The sequence below is a fragment of the Vigna radiata genome, chromosome 7 (genome assembly GCF_000741045.1).
Source record: "Vigna radiata var. radiata cultivar VC1973A chromosome 7, Vradiata_ver6, whole genome shotgun sequence".
NCBI lineage: Eukaryota > Viridiplantae > Streptophyta > Magnoliopsida > Fabales > Fabaceae > Vigna > Vigna radiata.
The window spans coordinates 29,528,289-29,548,754 of NC_028357.1; the positions used below are offsets into that span (position 1 = coordinate 29,528,289).

At 31.3% G+C, this 20,466-nt stretch overlaps 2 protein-coding genes across 2 annotated transcripts; one reads left to right on the forward strand and one right to left on the reverse strand.

The window, feature by feature from the left end:
• Positions 1–557: 557 nt before the first annotated feature.
• LOC106767546 (AT-hook motif nuclear-localized protein 23-like) lies at positions 558–2,351 on the forward strand. The gene has a single exon (XM_014652468.2). The coding sequence runs from the start codon at positions 924–926 to the stop codon at positions 1,779–1,781; it is 858 nt and encodes a 285-aa protein (XP_014507954.1). The 5' UTR covers positions 558–923; the 3' UTR covers positions 1,782–2,351.
• An 11,008-nt stretch (positions 2,352–13,359) lies between these two features.
• On the reverse strand, positions 13,360–18,582 carry LOC106765787 (AT-hook motif nuclear-localized protein 13). Its single transcript, XM_014650525.2, has 5 exons — positions 17,842–18,582; positions 17,708–17,760; positions 16,143–16,274; positions 14,117–14,278; positions 13,360–13,996 (listed from the first exon to the last, which is right to left on the reverse strand). The coding sequence occupies exons 1-5, from the start codon at positions 18,305–18,307 to the stop codon at positions 13,703–13,705; spliced, it is 1,107 nt and encodes a 368-aa protein (XP_014506011.1). The 5' UTR covers positions 18,308–18,582; the 3' UTR covers positions 13,360–13,702.
• Positions 18,583–20,466: the final 1,884 nt, after the last annotated feature.

Genomic DNA, 20,466 nt, shown 5'->3' on the forward strand with positions numbered 1-20,466 from the left:
ATATAATACCACAATCTGTTTGATGGGATATTGTTATAAAACTCACTAGCTACGCTTTTCTTATCTAAATTTATTTTTTATTTTCGTACTGGATAAATCCTTTTAAAATAAGCTCAACTTTTTACTGTCATTAATAAATACTTTTTATTATTATATATATTTACTTAGTTTTTAATACGCTCTGTCATCATTGCTTACCTCAGTAGAAAAAAAAAAAAAAACAACTTCAATGATGTGGAAATTACCGACGAGAAATATAACTTAAATGGGCATATTGATATAACGGGCATAGAAAACCTAAGCAATAATTGATGGTAGAAATGTTGAGTAATGAAGTTAAGATCGCGTTGCGTCCACGCTCTTCTAACGGGAGTGAGAAAGACATTGGAGCAAGTGTGTTAAAAAGATTTGGCTCAACTAATTGTTATATTTTATAGTACATATGCCTATTATTATTTTAAACTTTTGTTTGCCCAAGCAAATGACTGCATTGTGAGTCTTTGCCTCTCCTTCAACCTCATTTCAATTCTCTCACCCATTCTTTCTCTCTTCTCTTCTCTTCTCTTCTCTACTTCTTCTTCTTCTTCTTCCCTTTTCTCACTCTGCACTCCATCTTCTTTTCAAAACCCATCCCATCCATCTCCTTTTCTTCTTCTCTCTTTTCCTTCCTTCTAATTCCACACACTCATACCACTTACCTTAAAGTAACCATAAACAAACCAACACTGTTCTTAGCCCAACAAAAAATAAATACAAATCTCTACTATTTATTAACTATATTTCCTTCTTTCTCCATAATATAATCATTTCTGTTTTCCTTGTTTTCTGTTTTTTTTTTCTATCTTATTATATAACCTTTTTTTTTTTTATAAGTCGTGTGCTATTTATATTTATATATCGTTCTCTCTCTCTTGGATGTGTCTATGGCTGGTTTGGATTTAGGAAGCGCTTCACGCTTTGTTCAAAACCTTCACAGACCGGACTTGCACTTGCAGCAACTACATCACGATTCGGAGGACCAAGAGACGCCGCCACAGAATCGCGGAGGGGTGCCGTTCGATGACGATGACCGAAGCCAAGGATTGGAGCTAGCTTCCACGGGTCCTGGTGATGTGGTCGGTCGGCGTCCACGTGGAAGGCCACCGGGATCCAAGAACAAGCCGAAACCGCCGGTGATAATCACGCGGGAGAGCGCCAACACTCTCCGAGCGCACATCCTCGAGGTGGGAAGCGGCTCCGACATATTCGACTGCGTCACCACCTACGCGCGCCGCCGCCAGCGCGGGATCTGCATCCTCAGCGGCAGCGGCACCGTCACCAATGTCAGCCTCCGCCAGCCGGCCGCTGCAGGCGCCGTCGTCACGCTCCACGGCCGCTTTGAGATTCTTTCCCTTTCCGGCTCCTTCCTCCCGCCGCCGGCTCCGCCTGGGGCTACCAGCCTCACTATCTATGTGGCCGGAGGGCAGGGCCAGGTGGTCGGAGGAAACGTGGTTGGAGAGCTGACAGCAGCGGGGCCGGTGATCGTCATCGCGGCGTCGTTCACGAACGTGGCCTACGAGAGGCTACCGTTAGAAGAAGAAGAACAGCTTCAGATTCAGGCACCCCCTACGACGTCGTCTCACGGAGTTGGAAATAACAACGGCAACAATAGCAATAACAACTCTTTCCCGGACCCTTCTTCCGGACTTCCCTTCTTTAATTTACCTCTGAATATGCAGAACGTTCAGTTACCTGGGGAGGGTTGGGGGGGAAACGCTGCTTCACGTCCACCACCTTTTTGAGTTTCTTCTTTCTCTCCAGATCCATCTTCACCCATCAAGAATTTCTTCAATGGATTACTGTATGTTATTACAAGGTCAGCACATTCATGGACTACATAAATACTATGATTAGTTTTCTCTTCTTCCTCTTCTGCTGCCGATGTTAATTAATGGATACTACGATATCATATGAGATCATGATTATGTGGCGGGTTTTAGTCTCATTTCATCTCTTTATTTCCTCCTCCATTATTATAACATGGAACACTGCTGTATAATTTAATTAATTACTAGCTTTCTGTTTAATTACATGTCTCTGCTTATTTTATTTTTATTTTTATTTTTTTTCTGTTTGAGGATTTTCCTTTTAATTATTAACATGACTTGCACTACCTAGCTACATGTTTCAAGGAGCTGGTTGTCGTTCCGACATGAAGCAAAGCAATAACTTGTGAGTCACAACCCCATAACCAGCTACCCCTTCCCCGTCTCCTTTATTTCTGTGCCTTTTTATGGCGTCCTATTTTTAAATATATTTATTCATACCTCCTTGCTTCTTTCACAAGCTTAGGATTAAATTTATAATTAGTGCTTCTGTATAAATAAATGTATATATGCATATAACTAAACTAGGGATTCAGTGATAAACATAAGGCTGACATGTACGGTGTTATTTTTACAAGACTTTCGTGCATGTTTATGTATATATTCACAAAAATAAAGTTCATGTCTAAAAAATATAACAACTTAAATGATTGCTACGGTATTATTTATATGCCCCATGGATAGTAATCATGAATACGTATGTTTGTTTTAGGTCATGCGTATATGCTTCTCTATATCTGTTTACTGGCTACATATATGGAAGTTAAAATTGGTGGTTACCTTCTCCAGCATTAACCAACCTCAGTACGTATTCTGATCATTAGTGCCTGAATAATTGTAACACTGAAAAAGCTTTAATTAGATCCACTGACGAATTTTGGAAGTCCAGTTTTGACTTCTGCTAGCTACTGACTAGTACTGCTCTTTAGGTAAAATGTATGATCTTGGAAAAGGAAAAAAGAGTCATGCATCCCTGCCTTATCTTATGGGGCAATTTACACTACAACCTGAATTAACTTCCGTCACCTAATTATGGTGACCTACGCACACTCGAAACCAAATATATATCTATATATATTTATATATATATGTATAAAGTATATGATATATCTGTTGTCTTTTAATTCGGATCTGGAGAATGGAAGTGATGCATGGGAGATACAAGATACAACTGGTATAGTAACAATTGGTCTCAACGTAGTGAAAAACTTGCACCCTTTATTTTGGTTCATCTATTTTGCATAGCTGTAATAAATCTATAAGCTTCAGTGTATAAAATCTGTTACACTGGCTAGTTAACAAGCAAATTATGTTTTACTAAAAGGTAGAGAGCCCTTGAATTTTTTAGGCCGGAAATGCTTTTGATCTTCCAAGTCGTTACCTAATTTTTAATTAGCTTGTGGGGCTGATTAGAGTTGTGACATAATTATATATAGTTAGTCGCTTATGGAGCAAATGATAAATTAGTGTAGGTTCGATAATAGGTTGCTTAGGTTTCCGGCGCGGACTATATTTAAATATTGCATACACTTAATGTCACTTCTGGCTTTAAATTATTCTCCACTTAATAAGTTTTTTTTTTTTTTTCTTTTTTTTTCGCAAAGTTACTTGTGTTTCTGATGATATGCTGACTTTGTTCTCTCATGGTAGTGAAACTGTAGGCTTTAATCTTGATCAAAACAAATTGTAATGGCGTAATGCATTTGATTCTACAAAGCACTTAGCTTGTAGAGTATACGTCCACCACACACAAATCCGTGTATAAATATAGCTAGAATCACGAGCGCGAGTGCACTAGATGTTGTAATGTAGTAATATAATCTCTCATCTGCAACTAATATGTCTGCGGAGTCTGCACTAAGGATAAATAACCATTTGAATTTCGCCTGTGTGCTTACCCTTTTGATGATGAGTTCTATGCCAACGATTTCTTTTATCAGTCCTTGGAATTCTGTAATGAACATGTCATGATAGGTTTCTGCTTGTTCTAAATATCCTCGGTTAATCTGATTTCTGCAACTTCAACATGATAAGTCGTGGATTATAGCGATCTATTTAAACTTGCACAGGTTTAACCATGTGCTTTGAACAAGTGGAATTTTATATGCTATATTTAGTCTCTTTAAGAACATTGTCACAGGTTATATGGAATGTGATAAAATAAATTAGATCTTAGTTCTAACTAGTTTTCAGTTAATCAACGTCAATATATATATATATATATATATATATATATATATATATATATATATATATATATATATATATATATATATATAATTTCTTTTTAGCTTATTGGAAAATGAACTCTTTCTATTTTTCAACTGTTTACATATGTACTATAAATTATATGAAGTAAAGATTTTATAAGAGATATATGCATGGACTTTGACCCAGTATTTCTTGTACTTAAAATATAAAATATTGATATATGAAAAAAAAAAATAAGAGAATGATATAAATGAGGTATTGATTATAAATTATAATTCAAACCTTAATTTAATTTTAATTTTTCTTCTTTTCAAGTTACATTGGTGTACTTTCTGATTTTATATAAGTAAAATAAGTCTCGTTATTACTTTGAAAAAAAATTAATTCCTCTATGAATTTTGCTCTCCAAAACAATATATCAAATTTAATTTTGTATTTAAAATTTTCAGATAAAATTGATTTAAAATTTAATTTAATTGTTTGAAAAATTCTTTACCCAATGCATCGATCAAAACATAAAAGTTAATAAAAACATGAAAATATGAAAACAGATGAAGCATTTTGTTGAGGAACCTAAACCCTATCTAAATGCTTTCGTTGGAGTGTGTGTTTGACGTATTCAAATCCAAAAGACGTTGGTTGCACGGAAAAGAAGTGACAATTCTGATCTGAGTTTTCCTAAATTCAACAGCAAGGCAAGGGGCAAATGCTGACCAGCAAAAAACTAAAGTACAATGATCCATGAAAATATTTTGGGTTAAATATGCTTTTAGTCTCTATATTTTGGGACAATTTTGCTTTTAGTTCATTTTCAAATTAAGGTACAATTTAGTCCTTAACTCTGGTTTTAGTTCTTTTTATCAATTTTCTTTTTTAATTTTATTGATTGGTAAAAAGGACTAAAACCAGAGTTTTCTAAAGTTGAAGGATACCTTACTTTAAAAATGAACTAAAACCAAAATCGCCAGGAACTAAAAATATATTTAACCCAAATATTTTTTTACAAACATTTTAATTTAATATATATATATATATATATATATTATTACATAATTAATTTAAAAAATAATTTCACACTCAATAATAATAATCATAAATATTAATATAAACTAGTAAGAAAATGACATATATTAAAATGTTGTAAAAAAATATTATTAAAATATCATTATCTAAAACTAAAACACATAATATGGACATATACAAACTTTTTTTCACGTGCTCTTGCTAATTTTTTTTCTTTCCCTTAAAAATATAATTTTTTTAACTATTTTATGTGTTAAATAAATATAAGTATGTTTCACATTATTGATTTTTACAAACAAAATTAGAAATTAGATAATAAAATGCAATGAAAATGCCAAAAGAAAATTAGAAATTGAATAAAATGGAACCGAAATGTTTTAACCTTGGCTTGCAAGCTGTCTATGAGCTGCGTTGAGTCGCCATGGTCATGAGACGAACAAACCCTACACATCAAATTGCTGTACATTTTAACTTAACAGTGCTTTGGATAAATGATAGGATTAATTGAATCCTTTATAGGAAAATATACCATTTGATTCAAGGAAATTAGGTTTTATTTAATTTTTAGTTAATTGTCCTATTTTCCCTTACTTTGGTGAGATATTTAAAATAGGATAAAATGTGATAAAAAAAATTGATATTCAGTAACAAAATTCACAAAATTATAAAAGAAACGGAATAAAACATGTAATTAAGTTTTTTTACTTTAATATTTTTTTTCTAACATTCTTAAAATAAATTAATCTCTCTCTGTATACACGTGTTTTATGTTTATTATACTTATTGCATATATTTATATAAATTAATAAATAATTTAAAGTGTTTTTTAAAATTTTAATATATATTTTATATATTTGACATCTCAGAAAAGTTTATGATATTCTCAAAATATTTGAACTTTGGCTTATATATATAATTTTGAGGTACAACTGCATGATTAGCGGTACCTATTTTCTTGTTAAATCCATTTGGCTTTTCACTTCATCAAATGTTTGGCTTAATTGTTTTATCCCTTAAAACCATTGGCATAAATATAATGTAATTATAAAATGCAAACGATAAAGAAAAAATAGCTTGAAAGAAGTTTTCAAAATATGCGCTCATTTCTCTGTTATGCATCCAAACATTTTGAACTGAAGCTATCATAAAAATATAAACTTAAATTTGTGAATGAATTAGGTTGAGTTGAATTTGTGCAAACACTTTAATCAACCAACTAAAAAGATATTGACTTGGGTTAGGATGAATTTTTGCATTTTTTATATTAAACTCAATCATACTCTCAACTCACTCTAGACCAAGTTGTTAGCGTTGGGTCAAAATTTTGAAAAAAAAATATTTTTTGTTAAATAAATTATAATTTTAAAATATCAACCTTTACATAGAAATAAAAGCTTATTAAACCTTTTTATAATCTAAAGTCATTAGAGTAGTTATCATCACTGCAATTATATATGATGTTTTGATACAGTATATTTCGTATTCTAATTATTTTTATGTTTGTTATTTTTTAAATTAAAGAGTTAGTGTATATGATTGAGAATAATTCTAATAAATATATAAAAAATAAAGTCTTTGCTTTATTTTTTTTTGTTGTTGAAGTTTTTCAATATTTAAAATAAAGATAGAAGAGTAGTTTTTTTATGGAGTATATATAACAAACTTTATCTGCTAATTGACTTAAGATGAATATAATGGTGCAGTTAGGAGTTATCATAATTTAATTACATATGTCTTCATTTTTAAAAAAGAAGTTGAGGTAAATATGTCTATAGTTTCTTTTAGCCCTTTTAGGAGTTTAGAGTTTTGTTTGTGAGTTTATGTGGACCAATGCTTTAGGGCATGCATAGAGAAAGAATTGTAGAAGATTTTGGTTTTAGAGTGATTATATATTAGTTTCTCATTATTTTTTTAATCAACAATCAACAGTAATTCTATGTAGTCTTAGAAGGTGATGTTGCCAATGTATGCATTTTTATGAATATATATAGATCAAAGTTTCTTATGTTTTTTTTTAAGGTGAATCATTGTGCTGAAAAATTAACTAATTTGACTTTTATTCATAGATAATACTATAAGTTGTTTAATATTTTATCCCTATATATTTCTTTAAATTATAATTTGTCTTTAGTTTATGAAGTGTAATGTTTTTATCATATGTTTGGTATCGTTTCTCATGCTTTCTACTCGTTTTTTTTAATAAATTTTCATATAATGCTAGATAATTGATTAACTTTAGAGTGTACAAATAACTTAGATATTAAAGTTTATAAATTATAATGATAGCTAATATGAATTTATTTAAAAGAATGAACCTAGTTAAAAGAATAACACAACATTTTCAAAAATTAATTTAAGGTTTTAAGTAAGTCAATAACTAAAGTGATAACAAATTTGTTCAAACTAATTAAAAATATAAAAATAAATATATTAACTTATCTATACACAAGTTTATATAAGAGTCAGCTTATATAGAAGTGAGTTTATTTGAGTTGAGCAGAGTTCAAAATTATAGATAAAAATCAACTAAATCTAATTAAGATAGTGTTGGATTTAATTCTTTAATAAGAAAACCTTAACCAACTAACACTCCTAGTTTAACTATTATTTTCAACATTTTATCTTCCTTATTTTGAAGTAATAATATAAGTTTTCCTTTTTAAACAATTTTATGTAAATATAATTTTTTTTCTATTTAATTTTACTTTGTTTAAAAAAAAGATTATCGTAATTCTTCTTGTTTTCAAACTTTATATTTTTTTATATAAAATTACATTATTTTATGCCCATTTAAAATGTTTATAAACATTCAGAATTTGATCGCTTGTTAAATTTTACTTTCATACAATTTTATGGAATTTTACAATGTTACCTTTTAGTTTGTTATTTTTCTATAAATCTCTAAACTTGTTCATTTACTTTTAAATATTATTACTTTTCTAATTTAAACGCTTCTATGGACATTTTTTCATTATCGTCAATTTTCTATGTTAACCTCTTACGTTCATTTCCCTCTGTTGTCCTCATTCTCATCTTCACTTATTCTCACAGGCTACTATCATTGGATTGGGAAAACAAGTAGAGGAAGGAAGAAGAGATCAGCTAAGAATGGTGATAAGAAAGTTGCATCAGATATGCAGAAAGGGCAATGGAGGATAGAAAATCATTAGACAGATACTAGCTAGTCATGCTTTCACAATGGATTCTAAAACTGACATGAAATTTATTAAAAATAGAGAATAAATGGAAATAACTCTCTTGTTTGTTTATTGGTTAGAAAATAAATCTTTTAAATAAGCTTACAAAAATTTGACTAAGTAATTAAAAAAATATATGAACTAACCCATAAGAAAACAAAAAGATACAAGGAAAAAAAAAATACAAACTTATTTAAACTAATATTTCTAACATTAGTTTAAACTAAAAATATTCTATCCTACAAGCATATTTCTTAGTCTATGAAATGTATCTGTCTTGACAACTTTTGTGAAACTTTGTTCTCACTTCTATAGTAAACAAGATTAATAACTTCATGTTTTACTACATTTCTAAAGAAATGATACTTGAAAATCGATTGGTTGAGCTTGCTTCTTCCATATAATACAGAGTTCTCAGACACTTTTATGGTTGAGCTATTATCACAATATGATTTTTGGTCCATGCTGCTTGAATTAAATTTTATCAAATATTTTTTCAACCAAATAGCTTTGCAACTACTCACTCTGGCTTGATGATAAAGTGACAATTGGTTGCTTTTATTAGCACCATTAGATCATGAATACATACCCTATCATACTTTTTCTATCAAAAAATCACCTGTGAAACCAAACAAATATGACTTTCCACCCTTTTGATAGAATAAGTCTTATTCAATGGTCTATTTCAAGTAACGAAAAATTATTTTTTGCTGCAAAAAGATGTATCTCTTCTGGACATTTCATCTATATGCTAATAATACTTACAACATTCATTATGTCTGGTCTTATAGTTGTCAAATACATTAGACTTATCCACAACTTGCTTAGAAATCGTGTTACCAACCTTCTTATCTCTATTAAAGCACTTACAACTAAAATGAAAGACAGAAATAAAATGAACAAAACAAAGACCACAATATAATTTTACTAAAAGGAAAGAAAATTACATACCATTATCTTCAAAATAAGAAAAATAATAAGAAAGAGAACCTTAGAGAAGAAATTATTTTTCTCTCTTAATTTTTCTCTAAAGTACTAAATGACTAGAAAAGAAAAGATATAGCTTATCACTCTCTAGTGGTCTGTGGGCGCTTTCTACTTCTTTCTTTTAAGGCATTAATTTTTCGTTATTTATTTTTATGATTCCTACAATTAAACGATTTTTAATTGACTTATGTTATGTTGTATGTATATTTATTTTATCCTATCTTTGAGATAATATAAGAATAATTTTGGTCATTATAAGATATACATAGTAATTCTAATGAGATTTTCATAAGTAAGGATTAAAGAAATAAAGGAGCATAGTGCTTAGGTGGTATATTTCTCAAGACTTCTAAGACTTGGAAACTTTAATTATTTAAGATTGGGTGACTCGATTTGATAGAAGTTTAGTAGTGTGCAATTATTGCAGGTCACAAAACGATGTCTTTTTTAATATTTTTGTTTTACCAAAATATAATCGGACAACGCATCTTAGAGTTTGTGTTTTGTGAAAATATTTTACTATTAGCCACTTTATGTTAGTCATTGACTTAGATCTAACTTGACTTAAATTGACTTTGAATCCAACATATCTTTATTAGACGTCATTCAACTTGATTTGGCCTAACGTAGGTTCGTCTTAACCCAATCTGACATAGTCCAAATTGAATTCAACTTAATATCAACCTAACCTAACTCCTAACTCAGCACAACACAGGCTTGACACAAGATGACTTGCACTCATCCAACTCCGTCTAACTTGGACCCCATTTAAATGATCTAAGTTGGACTCAACTCAACCTAACTTTGGCCAATATTGACTATCTTGACATGGTCCAAATCTAGCCTAGAGTCATCTTGATTAACTTGATATGATTCTTCCTTGAACTAACTTGACCCCAAGTTTGATCTAATCATATCCATACTAACTTAGGTTTGGATTTGAATTGAGTAAATTTTTATGTGTGTACAATTTCTTTTTACTTAAATGATTTTTTTTTCATTTTTCATTTTTTATATGTAAATGAAATTGTTTTACTTTAAAAAAAATACCTATGGATTGACTTTCATGAACACTTTTGGTTCTATGGGCTTTTTCTTATGTTGGCTCTATGATTCTATGAAATTTTTTGACACTTGATCCATATGCTTTAACCTCAAGTATTATGAATTATATCAAATTGACAAGTTTAGCTAACTAATGAATTATTTTTATTAGAATAATAACATAATTTTGATCATTCTAAGAAACACAATTATTTTAAGGGTAAATATATTGTTCAGTATGATAAGTAATGCAAAGTATATTTAGAAAGAAAAAAACTATAATTTTTGTACAACAATTTTAATTTTGTTTGAAATCTCTAATTAGTCTTTAATAATTGTTAAATGTGTTTGTTAAAGAAAAAGTTAATATTAATGTATAATTAACCAAAAAATTTAAATTTACAAAATAAATAAATAAAGGCCATAAGGCTCTCTTCAAGTATTAACATTAATCTTTTTTTAGTAAAAGCACGTGATAATTACTAAAACAATTTTAATTACCTTAAGCATGAAGTTCAAATAAAATTAACATAATTAAAGTTTATGTATTAACATTGTAATTTTTTTTTATCATATTAAAAATGAAGTATGACAGTGATCGTAATTAACTATTTATCTTGATAATAGTAAGGATTTAAAAAAATGTGATGTTTGCATATTGTTTTCCCAAAATAATTTTTTTAAAAGGAAAACTTCTTGAAAAGATTGAAATATTGTTTTCTCAAATAGACCTGTTAGAGCACTATTTCTCCCACATGGAGCTATTTTTTTCTTTTTTGTATTTTTGTATTCAAAAAATGAGGAGGAAAAACAAAAACAAAATAAAATTATGGAAAAACAATAACATACTGGGTTTAAATTTTAATTCATTAAAGAGATGGGATAAAATAATAAATAGTTAATGATTTTTTTGCAATATATAATTTGAAATTAAATTTATTATTATTATTATTTAGAAAATAGAAGCATTATAATATAAAATATTTATGATCACTAATAATATTGTAAATTTTAAAGGTGTATTTTATTTCTCATTTATCTTTTTCTACGAATCATTATGATAAAAATAATTTTATTTCGAATTATATTATCAAATTTATATCTTCAATTTTTTTAAAATAGTATATTTTTTAAAAATTAAGTGAAATGGATATAATAGAACATTATTTTCTGAAAGGGTTAAATATATTTATAGTCCCTAGTGGGCGATTTTGATTTTAGTCTCTTTTTCAAATTAAGGTACAATTTAGTCCTTCAATTTTAGAAAACTCTGGTTTTAGTCTTTTTTACCAATTTTTTTTTAACTTTATTTGCTGTTTCAAGTACGTTTCATAATAAAGTTAAAAAAAATTGGTAAAAATAACTAAAACCAGAGTTTTCTAAAATTGAAAGACTAAATTGTACCTTAGTTTAAAAGAGAGACTAAAACCAAAATCGCCCCAAAGTATAAGGACTAAAAACATATTTAATCCTTTCCTGAAATGAATGAGTCAAATTCTAAACGGATTTTTTAATACTCGATATCAGAAATTTCTTCGAAATTTATTCCTTAAGGATTGAAGTTTGGGAAACTACAGAAGAGGAAGAAATGAGAAGGAGAGGGTATCTCGACACTCATGTGAAAATACCAAAACAGCCATATATGTGGCATTAGTAAATATTATTGTTACATTAGATAGGCTAAAGTTTGAAGGTGTGATACGGAAGAGAGGATGGTTTTAAGGGCGCTTCATAAATGACACGGACAACGAAATTCACCTTTCAAATTTTGAAAACTTACAGACACAAAGGATACGGAGATATTAAGTCAAATATAACTGGTCTTTACACAAGTACAAGGTGGGAATATTTAAGTTTAGATATTGAAGTCAGAAAATTACTCTAAAACATAATTAAATATTTACTGATTTAGTTTTATTTATTGTTATTGTTTTAAAAATGTTTTACGTTCAAACTTGAGTTACCAGTTTTAATAAATGTCATTAGAGGTAGTTTGGGAAATGTACTTTTTTAATGAAATATACAAAATTAAATTAGATTACATAACTTTTCTGTAATTAGTATAAATTAAGTACTTTTATTTATACATATGTATGAAGATAATAATAGATAAATAAAAGATTTTACTCCTTTAATATTATTTATAGTAATTCGTTATCATAATAAAATGGTGATTAATTTAATTAATGGTGAAAAGTTATCTTAATTATTTTTTCAAAATTACCCCCATCGTTATTGTTCCTTACTCTTTTTGGTACAATATCTCACTTAATATAAAACATTATAGATGGGATCTTATGAAGAAATAAAACATTACCTCTAACTTAAGTCATATGCACAAACAGACGAGTAATAATTTTACAAAATTAACTATCATTTTTAATTTTTCTATAATCTCTGCTATCCACAATTAAGATTGTTAAGAGTATAAATAAAATATAATCTATAGTTAAAACATAAAACAATACTCTATTTTTAATTTGTTTAATACTTTATTTTTTTTATTTGTCTTTGATATTTCAGTAACATTTCTTTATTTTATTTATTTTAATCTTTGTTTTTGCAATAAGTTTTAAACAATTTACATGTATATTTATTATGATATACTCTTTGGTTGGGGTTTTAAGTATTTGTTTTAAAAAGTCTAAACTAGTCACACTCATTTTGTTTCTGATATTTTTTATGGTTGTTTTATAGTTTTCCATTACATATAAAGAGAGAAATGGATAAAATAGGAAAGTGTGCATTAGAATAAATAAAGCTTATCAGTGTGGTTGGCATAAATAACTTATTTTCCTTTTGCACAACATTTATTATCAGGAGTGATGATTTTTATATCTAAGATATATTTTAATAAAAAAATGGTTAACTGAAGAAACAATCTGTTACATTTAATTTGTTGAAAATGTTGCATACTTCACTTAATTTTATTATATGAGGAAGAATTGAAAGAATTCATGGGATGATTGACTGGTCGCAGTTAAACTCTTAGAATAAATGCATAAGCAGATAAGGAAATACCAAATATGCGGTAAACTCAGAATTAAATAAACGATACACCACGAGGCATGAGCACAAATTCTGATTCTGTTGCTATGCTGCTATTGCGGACTACAGACAGCAAACTTCAAAATGACAGAATTCTGATGGATAATGGACAGCATATCCTTGCCTATCATAGCTAGAAAAGTTATAATTATAATTAACCGAAAAAAAATCCTAATTATAACTTAACAGCTTAAACCTTAAGACAGACTGTTCTAAAGTCAGCCTCAAAAATGCAGTTAGCATTTTAGAATCGATTTCTAACCACTACTTTGAACAGACAACATGCAAAATATGCAGCTTCTGCATTGTTAATTCCAAGTCACAACTTCACTGATGAGTTTGGCCAGCCCATAGCGGATGATGGTACATGGGCATATTATGCATGGGTTGACTAGTATTGTTGTAGAGTCCAGGTCCAGGCCCAGACCCAGGCCCCCTACAAAAAGGAGTGTGGTCATGTTCCTCGGAGGACTCAGTTGAAGGCCCTTGAGAAGTAGGACTAGTTGGAGTCATGGGTGCACCAAATGTTAGCATTTGGGGTGGCGGTGCAGAAGAAGGCCCAGATTTGAGGACATTCGAGTTCGACTTTTTTCCATCCACAATAAAGCTACCCACTATGACCTATCAATGAAAAAAGTCACATATGAATAAAGCATCAAAGTTTTGTAAATAATAATGATGAAGGAATCATATATACAATAATAAAATCCACATAAACTTTAACCCATTAGAGAGCGATACCTGTACAGTTGATGCCGCAGTTAGCGTTCCAGCAACTCCGCCACCCAAAACACGTCCATCGGACCCTGCAAGGGTTACATTCAAAGTGCATGTTCTGCTACGTTCACCGTTACTTTCAGATTGTTGCATGGCACCTGATAATGATATAATCTCAAATCGGCCCTGCAATGTAAATTGGCATGACGTAAAGTTAACTATAACCCAAGACATAGTGGAGCGTAGAACTGTGAAACTAATAAGATCAAGCTCAATCTTACTTCCTCCAGAGCCCTACCAAGGGAAGGGGCAAAAAAAGATAAAGAAGCAATGATTAAGCTCCTAATTAGTTGATCAAAAAGATGAACCAACTCTCCCAAAGCCTTAACCTTTCCGCTCTCACACTTCTAGATAAAAGTTAGGTTTACTTAAGTATTTTTTGGTCCTATAGTTTCAAAAATAAAATCTCGTAGTCTCTAATACTCAAATCATCCCTTTTAATATTTTAATCCCTTTTAGTCTTCGTCTTAGGGACTAAAACAGATTAAAATGATAAATGTAGAGATTAAAAAGGACTACAATTATGCCAAGGGAAGTATAAAAGATTAAAAATAGTATGTGTAACACCAAAACGGAATGATTTTAGATAAAGGGACCAAAAGGAAAAGTTTTTATAAATATTGGAAGTAAACGAATAATTAAACATAAATGCTAAATTTCAATATTCTTCCGGAACTTTTCTTATGGCAAATACAACCAATAAACAAGTATGACAACAATTCCTGTAGATGGTCCCTTTGATTTCTTATCTACCAAGGATGCTGTAGTTGATAAAAACAAGAGATGGGAAATTCTTAATGTCAATTTAAAAGCATTATCAACTTAAAACCAAACACACATTTAGTTGTGGGATATGGGACGGCAAGAAATGGAAATAAAAGAGAATATGCACTGAAAGACAAACTTTAAAAGCAACAAATATAAGCACCTCCAATTCTGTTTGAACTTTCCGGAACGGCCAAATTACCTTGATGGTATCCTCATTGCACTATAGCATGCTCGTCAAACATAATATGATTCAGTTCCATCCACAACAATGGAAACAGAACTTCCGAGGCACCTTTTCCCAAATCAAATTAGGCTTTCAAAAATATTTTAAATAATAGGCAACTATTTCATAATGTACACTTGTAAACTGTATTCATCTAATAAAGCAGGTATCCTTAAAACCTTTATATATACCATTGTACATAAATAGTTAGACGATGATGATCTAACACCCTCCTTTCAGTTAAGAACCCTTAAATTACCTCAAATATCAACAGTACTGAAATTAGTCCCAAAAAATTATTCATACATTTGAAGAAATGACAATACAATAATCATTGCAAAGACTTCTTTCAAAATGGATAGGTTATAAGTACAAAAGCACCAATTGCATGCCACATGCATCTATCAAACTATTTTCAAATTATTTTAAAGTATTTACCCGTCCAACCTCACATTTGAAGCAGAATCCTAAATATTTAGGCAATAGGTCCTAGAATGCAAATTCTGTTGGCCTACCTGTCAATGACTCAATAATGATTCCAAAATTGGATTTGCTTAAAAGGTTAAATTTATCATTTCTAAATTCATTGTCTAATAACTCTACTAGACCATAGTAGTTGCTTGGAAAATTCTTAATAATAATAATAATAACAGTACATGCTAGAAAACAAATTAAATCAAATACATATGAAATAAATAAACCATTTCCAGCTGCCATCTCAGAAAGTACAGTTTTCGTGTTCCAATAGCAAAAGAAACAAAGGAAAAAAAAAAAAAAAGCACAGCACTCCAAATAATTAAGTGATTGTGTTATATCTCATTCTCTAGAATATAGTTATGTATGTAATTGGAAGTATGGAAAATTGTCATCACATTCATTCAGTTTCTGTTCTCATTGCTATGAATGTTAACCAAACACACATTACCAGATCATTTCCAACATAGAATAGATAAAGTTTAATATAATGGACAACTAGATTCCAAATGGATATAAAAGTACCTCGTATGTTGCCGTACCACCAGATAGTGCAGGTTGTCTAAGGGTAACATTACAGATTGCACCAATAGCCGAGAGAATACAAACTGTCCGAGGCCCTTGCTGAGAAAAGGACATAATTTTTGCCGTGATGTCCTACAAACATAAGCATGCTAGTGAGAAGGATTTGTAACCATAGTAACCCAAAACAACCCTGTCAATAGAAACTTTAAAAGAATTATTTAGAAACTCCAAAATATTCATATAACTTTACGCACACCAACTATGACGGTTCCACAATAAAACAGTGGCTCACTAAAGAAATCCAAGTCTGCTTCAATTCAAAGGTAACAAGAGAAGGTTGACAATAAATACTGGCAAAGCATTCTCTGCAACAACACTCTATTCCAGTATTGGCTGAAAATTATTGAAAATAGACAATTTTGGAGAGTCTTACTTCTCATTTAATAATTCTCTCATCTCGTGATTTTGCAGTTTGTAAGTGTTAGAAATTGTGATACTAACTATCTTTATAAAGAGAAAGGTAACTTAAATGCTATAATTACCCCTTTCCTCTTTTAGTGGGACAATATATACAATGTAAATGGTGAAAAACAGGAAACTACGACAAATAAATACACCTCATAAATTCTGAAGTTAATTAAACGAGATGGAAAAAAAATCATTCACACTCCACATCAACAGACAAGAGAATTGTTGAATACAAAAGCACTGAATGAGCAACTGACATCAAGTTCCCATGCAACAAAGGCGAGCCTTTTTAGCCATAGAAAACTAAAACAAACATATATTTAAAAAAAAATGCCTCGATGAAGGTCTCATTTCACACCCAATTTGAGAATTATGTGTATGCAGTGCGACTAGTTCCACAATGTTGTTTCCCCACCAGAAAAGTTAAGAACCTCTAAAGATTACCTCAGAGCAATAGCACAGAAATCATTCAACCCAAAAATACAAATACATTAAAAAAAATAACAAAACAATAATCACTGCAATGCTGTCTCCCAAAATAGATAGGTCACAGTCAAAAGCAGTTACCCCACGTCACAGTTTAAAACTTCCTGTTCTCATTATTAATAGAGCCTCCACCTTTCCATAACCATAGCAACGCGGTTTATTAGTCCAAAACTTCAAACTTTCAAAACTAAGGCTTATACCCCTTGCCAAAAAAAGAAATAGTATTACCACACAATTATGAGTTAAATTTCTAACGCATACTCAGCAAAAAAAAAAAAATTACACACTAAAGAACCATGCTTAGTTTAATTTTTAAATAATTATCGTAAAAAAAAAAGTAAACCTCACATATATATTTATTTGTGATTGGACAACTGTGTAAAAAAGATAGTTTAATTTGTCCATAATCACTCATGCTGGGGTAGAAGAAAAGTTCCAGTTGAGTGAAGTGTGAAAACTCTACCTTGTTCAACCAAGAACACAATACATCAAAACCAAAGGCTAATCCACAAAAATCACCAACAAACAAATGCAAGAGCCCCATAACACAAAAAAGCAAAGGAGTGCACAGCATTGCATTTCAGGAAAGTCTAGTTCTTATTTAGCATTACCTCGCCAGACTCCACCAAGATCACGTGGGGAGTGAATCCAACCCCACCAGCTCCTTCACATCAACACAAAAAAGAACCATCACAATCATTTCCATTCAAACAAAAAAACCAAACACAAAAACAACAAGAACTACCGAGAGCATCCAGTTGTTTCTTCCCAGACCCGGGAGGCCGTCCTCGGTGCTTCTTCGCCGGAGCATCGGCGGAGGCAGTACCGGCCGACTCGCCACCTATTCCGCCGCCGGAAGCGGCGGCGGAGGAAGGTGGAGGAGGAGAAGCATGGGTAGGAGCGAGGCCGAGGGCAATGTTTCCGTCCGGCGAGTACTTCCGGGGACGACCGCGCTTCTTCTTGGCGAGCGAGCATGGCTTCATCGGCGAGGAGGAGCCGTCGTAAGCGGCTGCGGGGGAGACAGGGAAAGGCTCCGACACTGGCGGAGGCTGTTGTTGCGGCGGCGGCAAGACGCCGAAGGGAAATCGCGCCGTGGCGGGCGCCATCATGACGGCACCGGACGAATTAGGGCCGATGTTGGTGGGGGCATATGAGGTGGGGCCCGCCATGATGGAGGGCGGCTGTGGTCGAGGCGGTTCTCGAGCGTCCATTGCGGCGGATCAAGCAGCGAATGGGCTTGAAGTTGAATGCCCTCTCTCTCTGAAGTCTCAGCAGCGATCGATGGATTGAATTGAGTGATTGATGAGACGAGAGAGAAAGAGAAACGTTTCACTGTGTCTGTGTGTGCAAGAGAGTGTTGCGAGTGGGGATTCAGAGACCGAGGAACAAAAAGCGCACCTGACTATGATACGGAAAGAGTGAGATAATGAAACTACAATCGAAGGAAAAGGGGGGAAAGTGTGTAGAGAGGTAAAGATAATTTTATGGTCTATTTACTATTATTTATTTATGTTACTTCCCTATAACTACATAAATAACTTCACCTTTCTAAACTTGTTTTCTTTATACATGCTATAAGAATGAATCATCTCTTCCATAACTGCTTACTATATTGAATACTTCTTTTTCTTTTTCTCTTTATTATAAACTGCTTTTAATTATTTTATATCATTTATTATGTTTATTCTGTATTGCTCCATGATTTAATCGCATTAAATATCTTGTAATCATTTATTTCTCTTATTCCTTTTGGATATTTATATATTTTCTTCTTTCTAATAATTTATGTTTACTCTTAGGCTGAATTTATTTTTAACATCTATTCTTTTATATCTTTTAACTTATTTTTTTTTTTCATTTTTAAAAAATTTATAGACTAGTTATATCAAAATTAAAATCATATATAAATTCATCTCAACATAACATTATGTTTAGTTTTTAACAGCTCAGTCAAGTTTTATTACCACAAGTAATGTACAAAATCACCATTCTCATACATTACATGTGTTTTTTTATTAGTTTCTTCAAGCTAATCACATGAGTTTTCCTTTGTTAGGAAACATCAAAAGGGGGCATCACACCCACTCTTCACGTAAAGAAATCATCATAAAGTCTCATTTTAGTAATAGTTATATTGGAAGCATGGTCAGATGATAGTGCCTAACTTGCCACATTTACAATTTGTTTGCGTATTTCAATATTACGAGTACAAATAATAGTGATTTATCGATGAAAAAAATAGTTATGTTTTAAAAATTGAGAAAAGTTTTACACATGCCCAAATTATTATCTTATATAAAGTAAGTGACATACAAAATAAGTATAAAAAGAAGGATAAAATAAATAATAACATAATTAATAATATTATAAAATTGATTAATGATTACAATAATTATTATACTATTGTGATAAATAAATAATTGATATTGGGAATCACTAAAATTAAGAGTCATACATTATAAAATATTTAATTAGATATAACTCTCCTCTCATACCGATAGTGAGATGATTATGTCAAATTTATCTCTTTGAAAGTTTGTATGAGAGAGATGTTTAGTTAAATAGTTTGTAATTTGATCACTAGTAAGAATATAGGTCACAATTATTTCATTTTAGAGGACTTATAACATATGTAGTGCACATCTATCTCAACGTGGTTGAATTGTGTGTGCATGACTTATAACATATGTAATGCACATCACGAGGAGCTTGCTCCATCGCTCAGTTTAGGACGAGGGTGAGAGTTCACGAGGAGTTTGCCCACCGCTCGGTTTAGGACGAGAGTGGAAATTCACGAGGAGCTTGCCCCACTGCTCGATTTAGGACGAGAGTGGGAATTCACGAGGAGCTTGCCCCACCGCTCGGTTTAGGACGAGAGTGAGAGTTCACGAGGAGCTTGCCCCACCGCTCGGTTTAGGACGAGAGTGAGAGTTCACGGGGAGCTTGCCCCACCGCTCGGTTTAGGACGAGAGTGAGAGTTCACGAGGAGTTTTTCCATCGCTCGGTTTAGGACGAGAGTGGGAGTTCACGAGGAGCTTGCCCCACTGCTCGGTTTATGACTTTTTCCTATGCAAGATATTTTTACTCACAAAAATGAGTTAAATAAAATATTTTATAATGAGATAACGTTAGAACCTGATAAGGTTGAACGTTGGTCTGGACCTTTTTGCACTTGATATTTTTACTCACAAAAATATGAGTGAAATAAAATATTTATTTGCATAATGAGATAACGTTAGAACCTGATAAGGTTGAACGTTGATATGAACCTTCCTGATAAGGTTGAACGTTGCTATGAACCTTCCTGATAAGGTTGAACGTTGGTATGAACCTTCTTCTGGATAAGGTTGAACGTTGGTATGAACTTTCC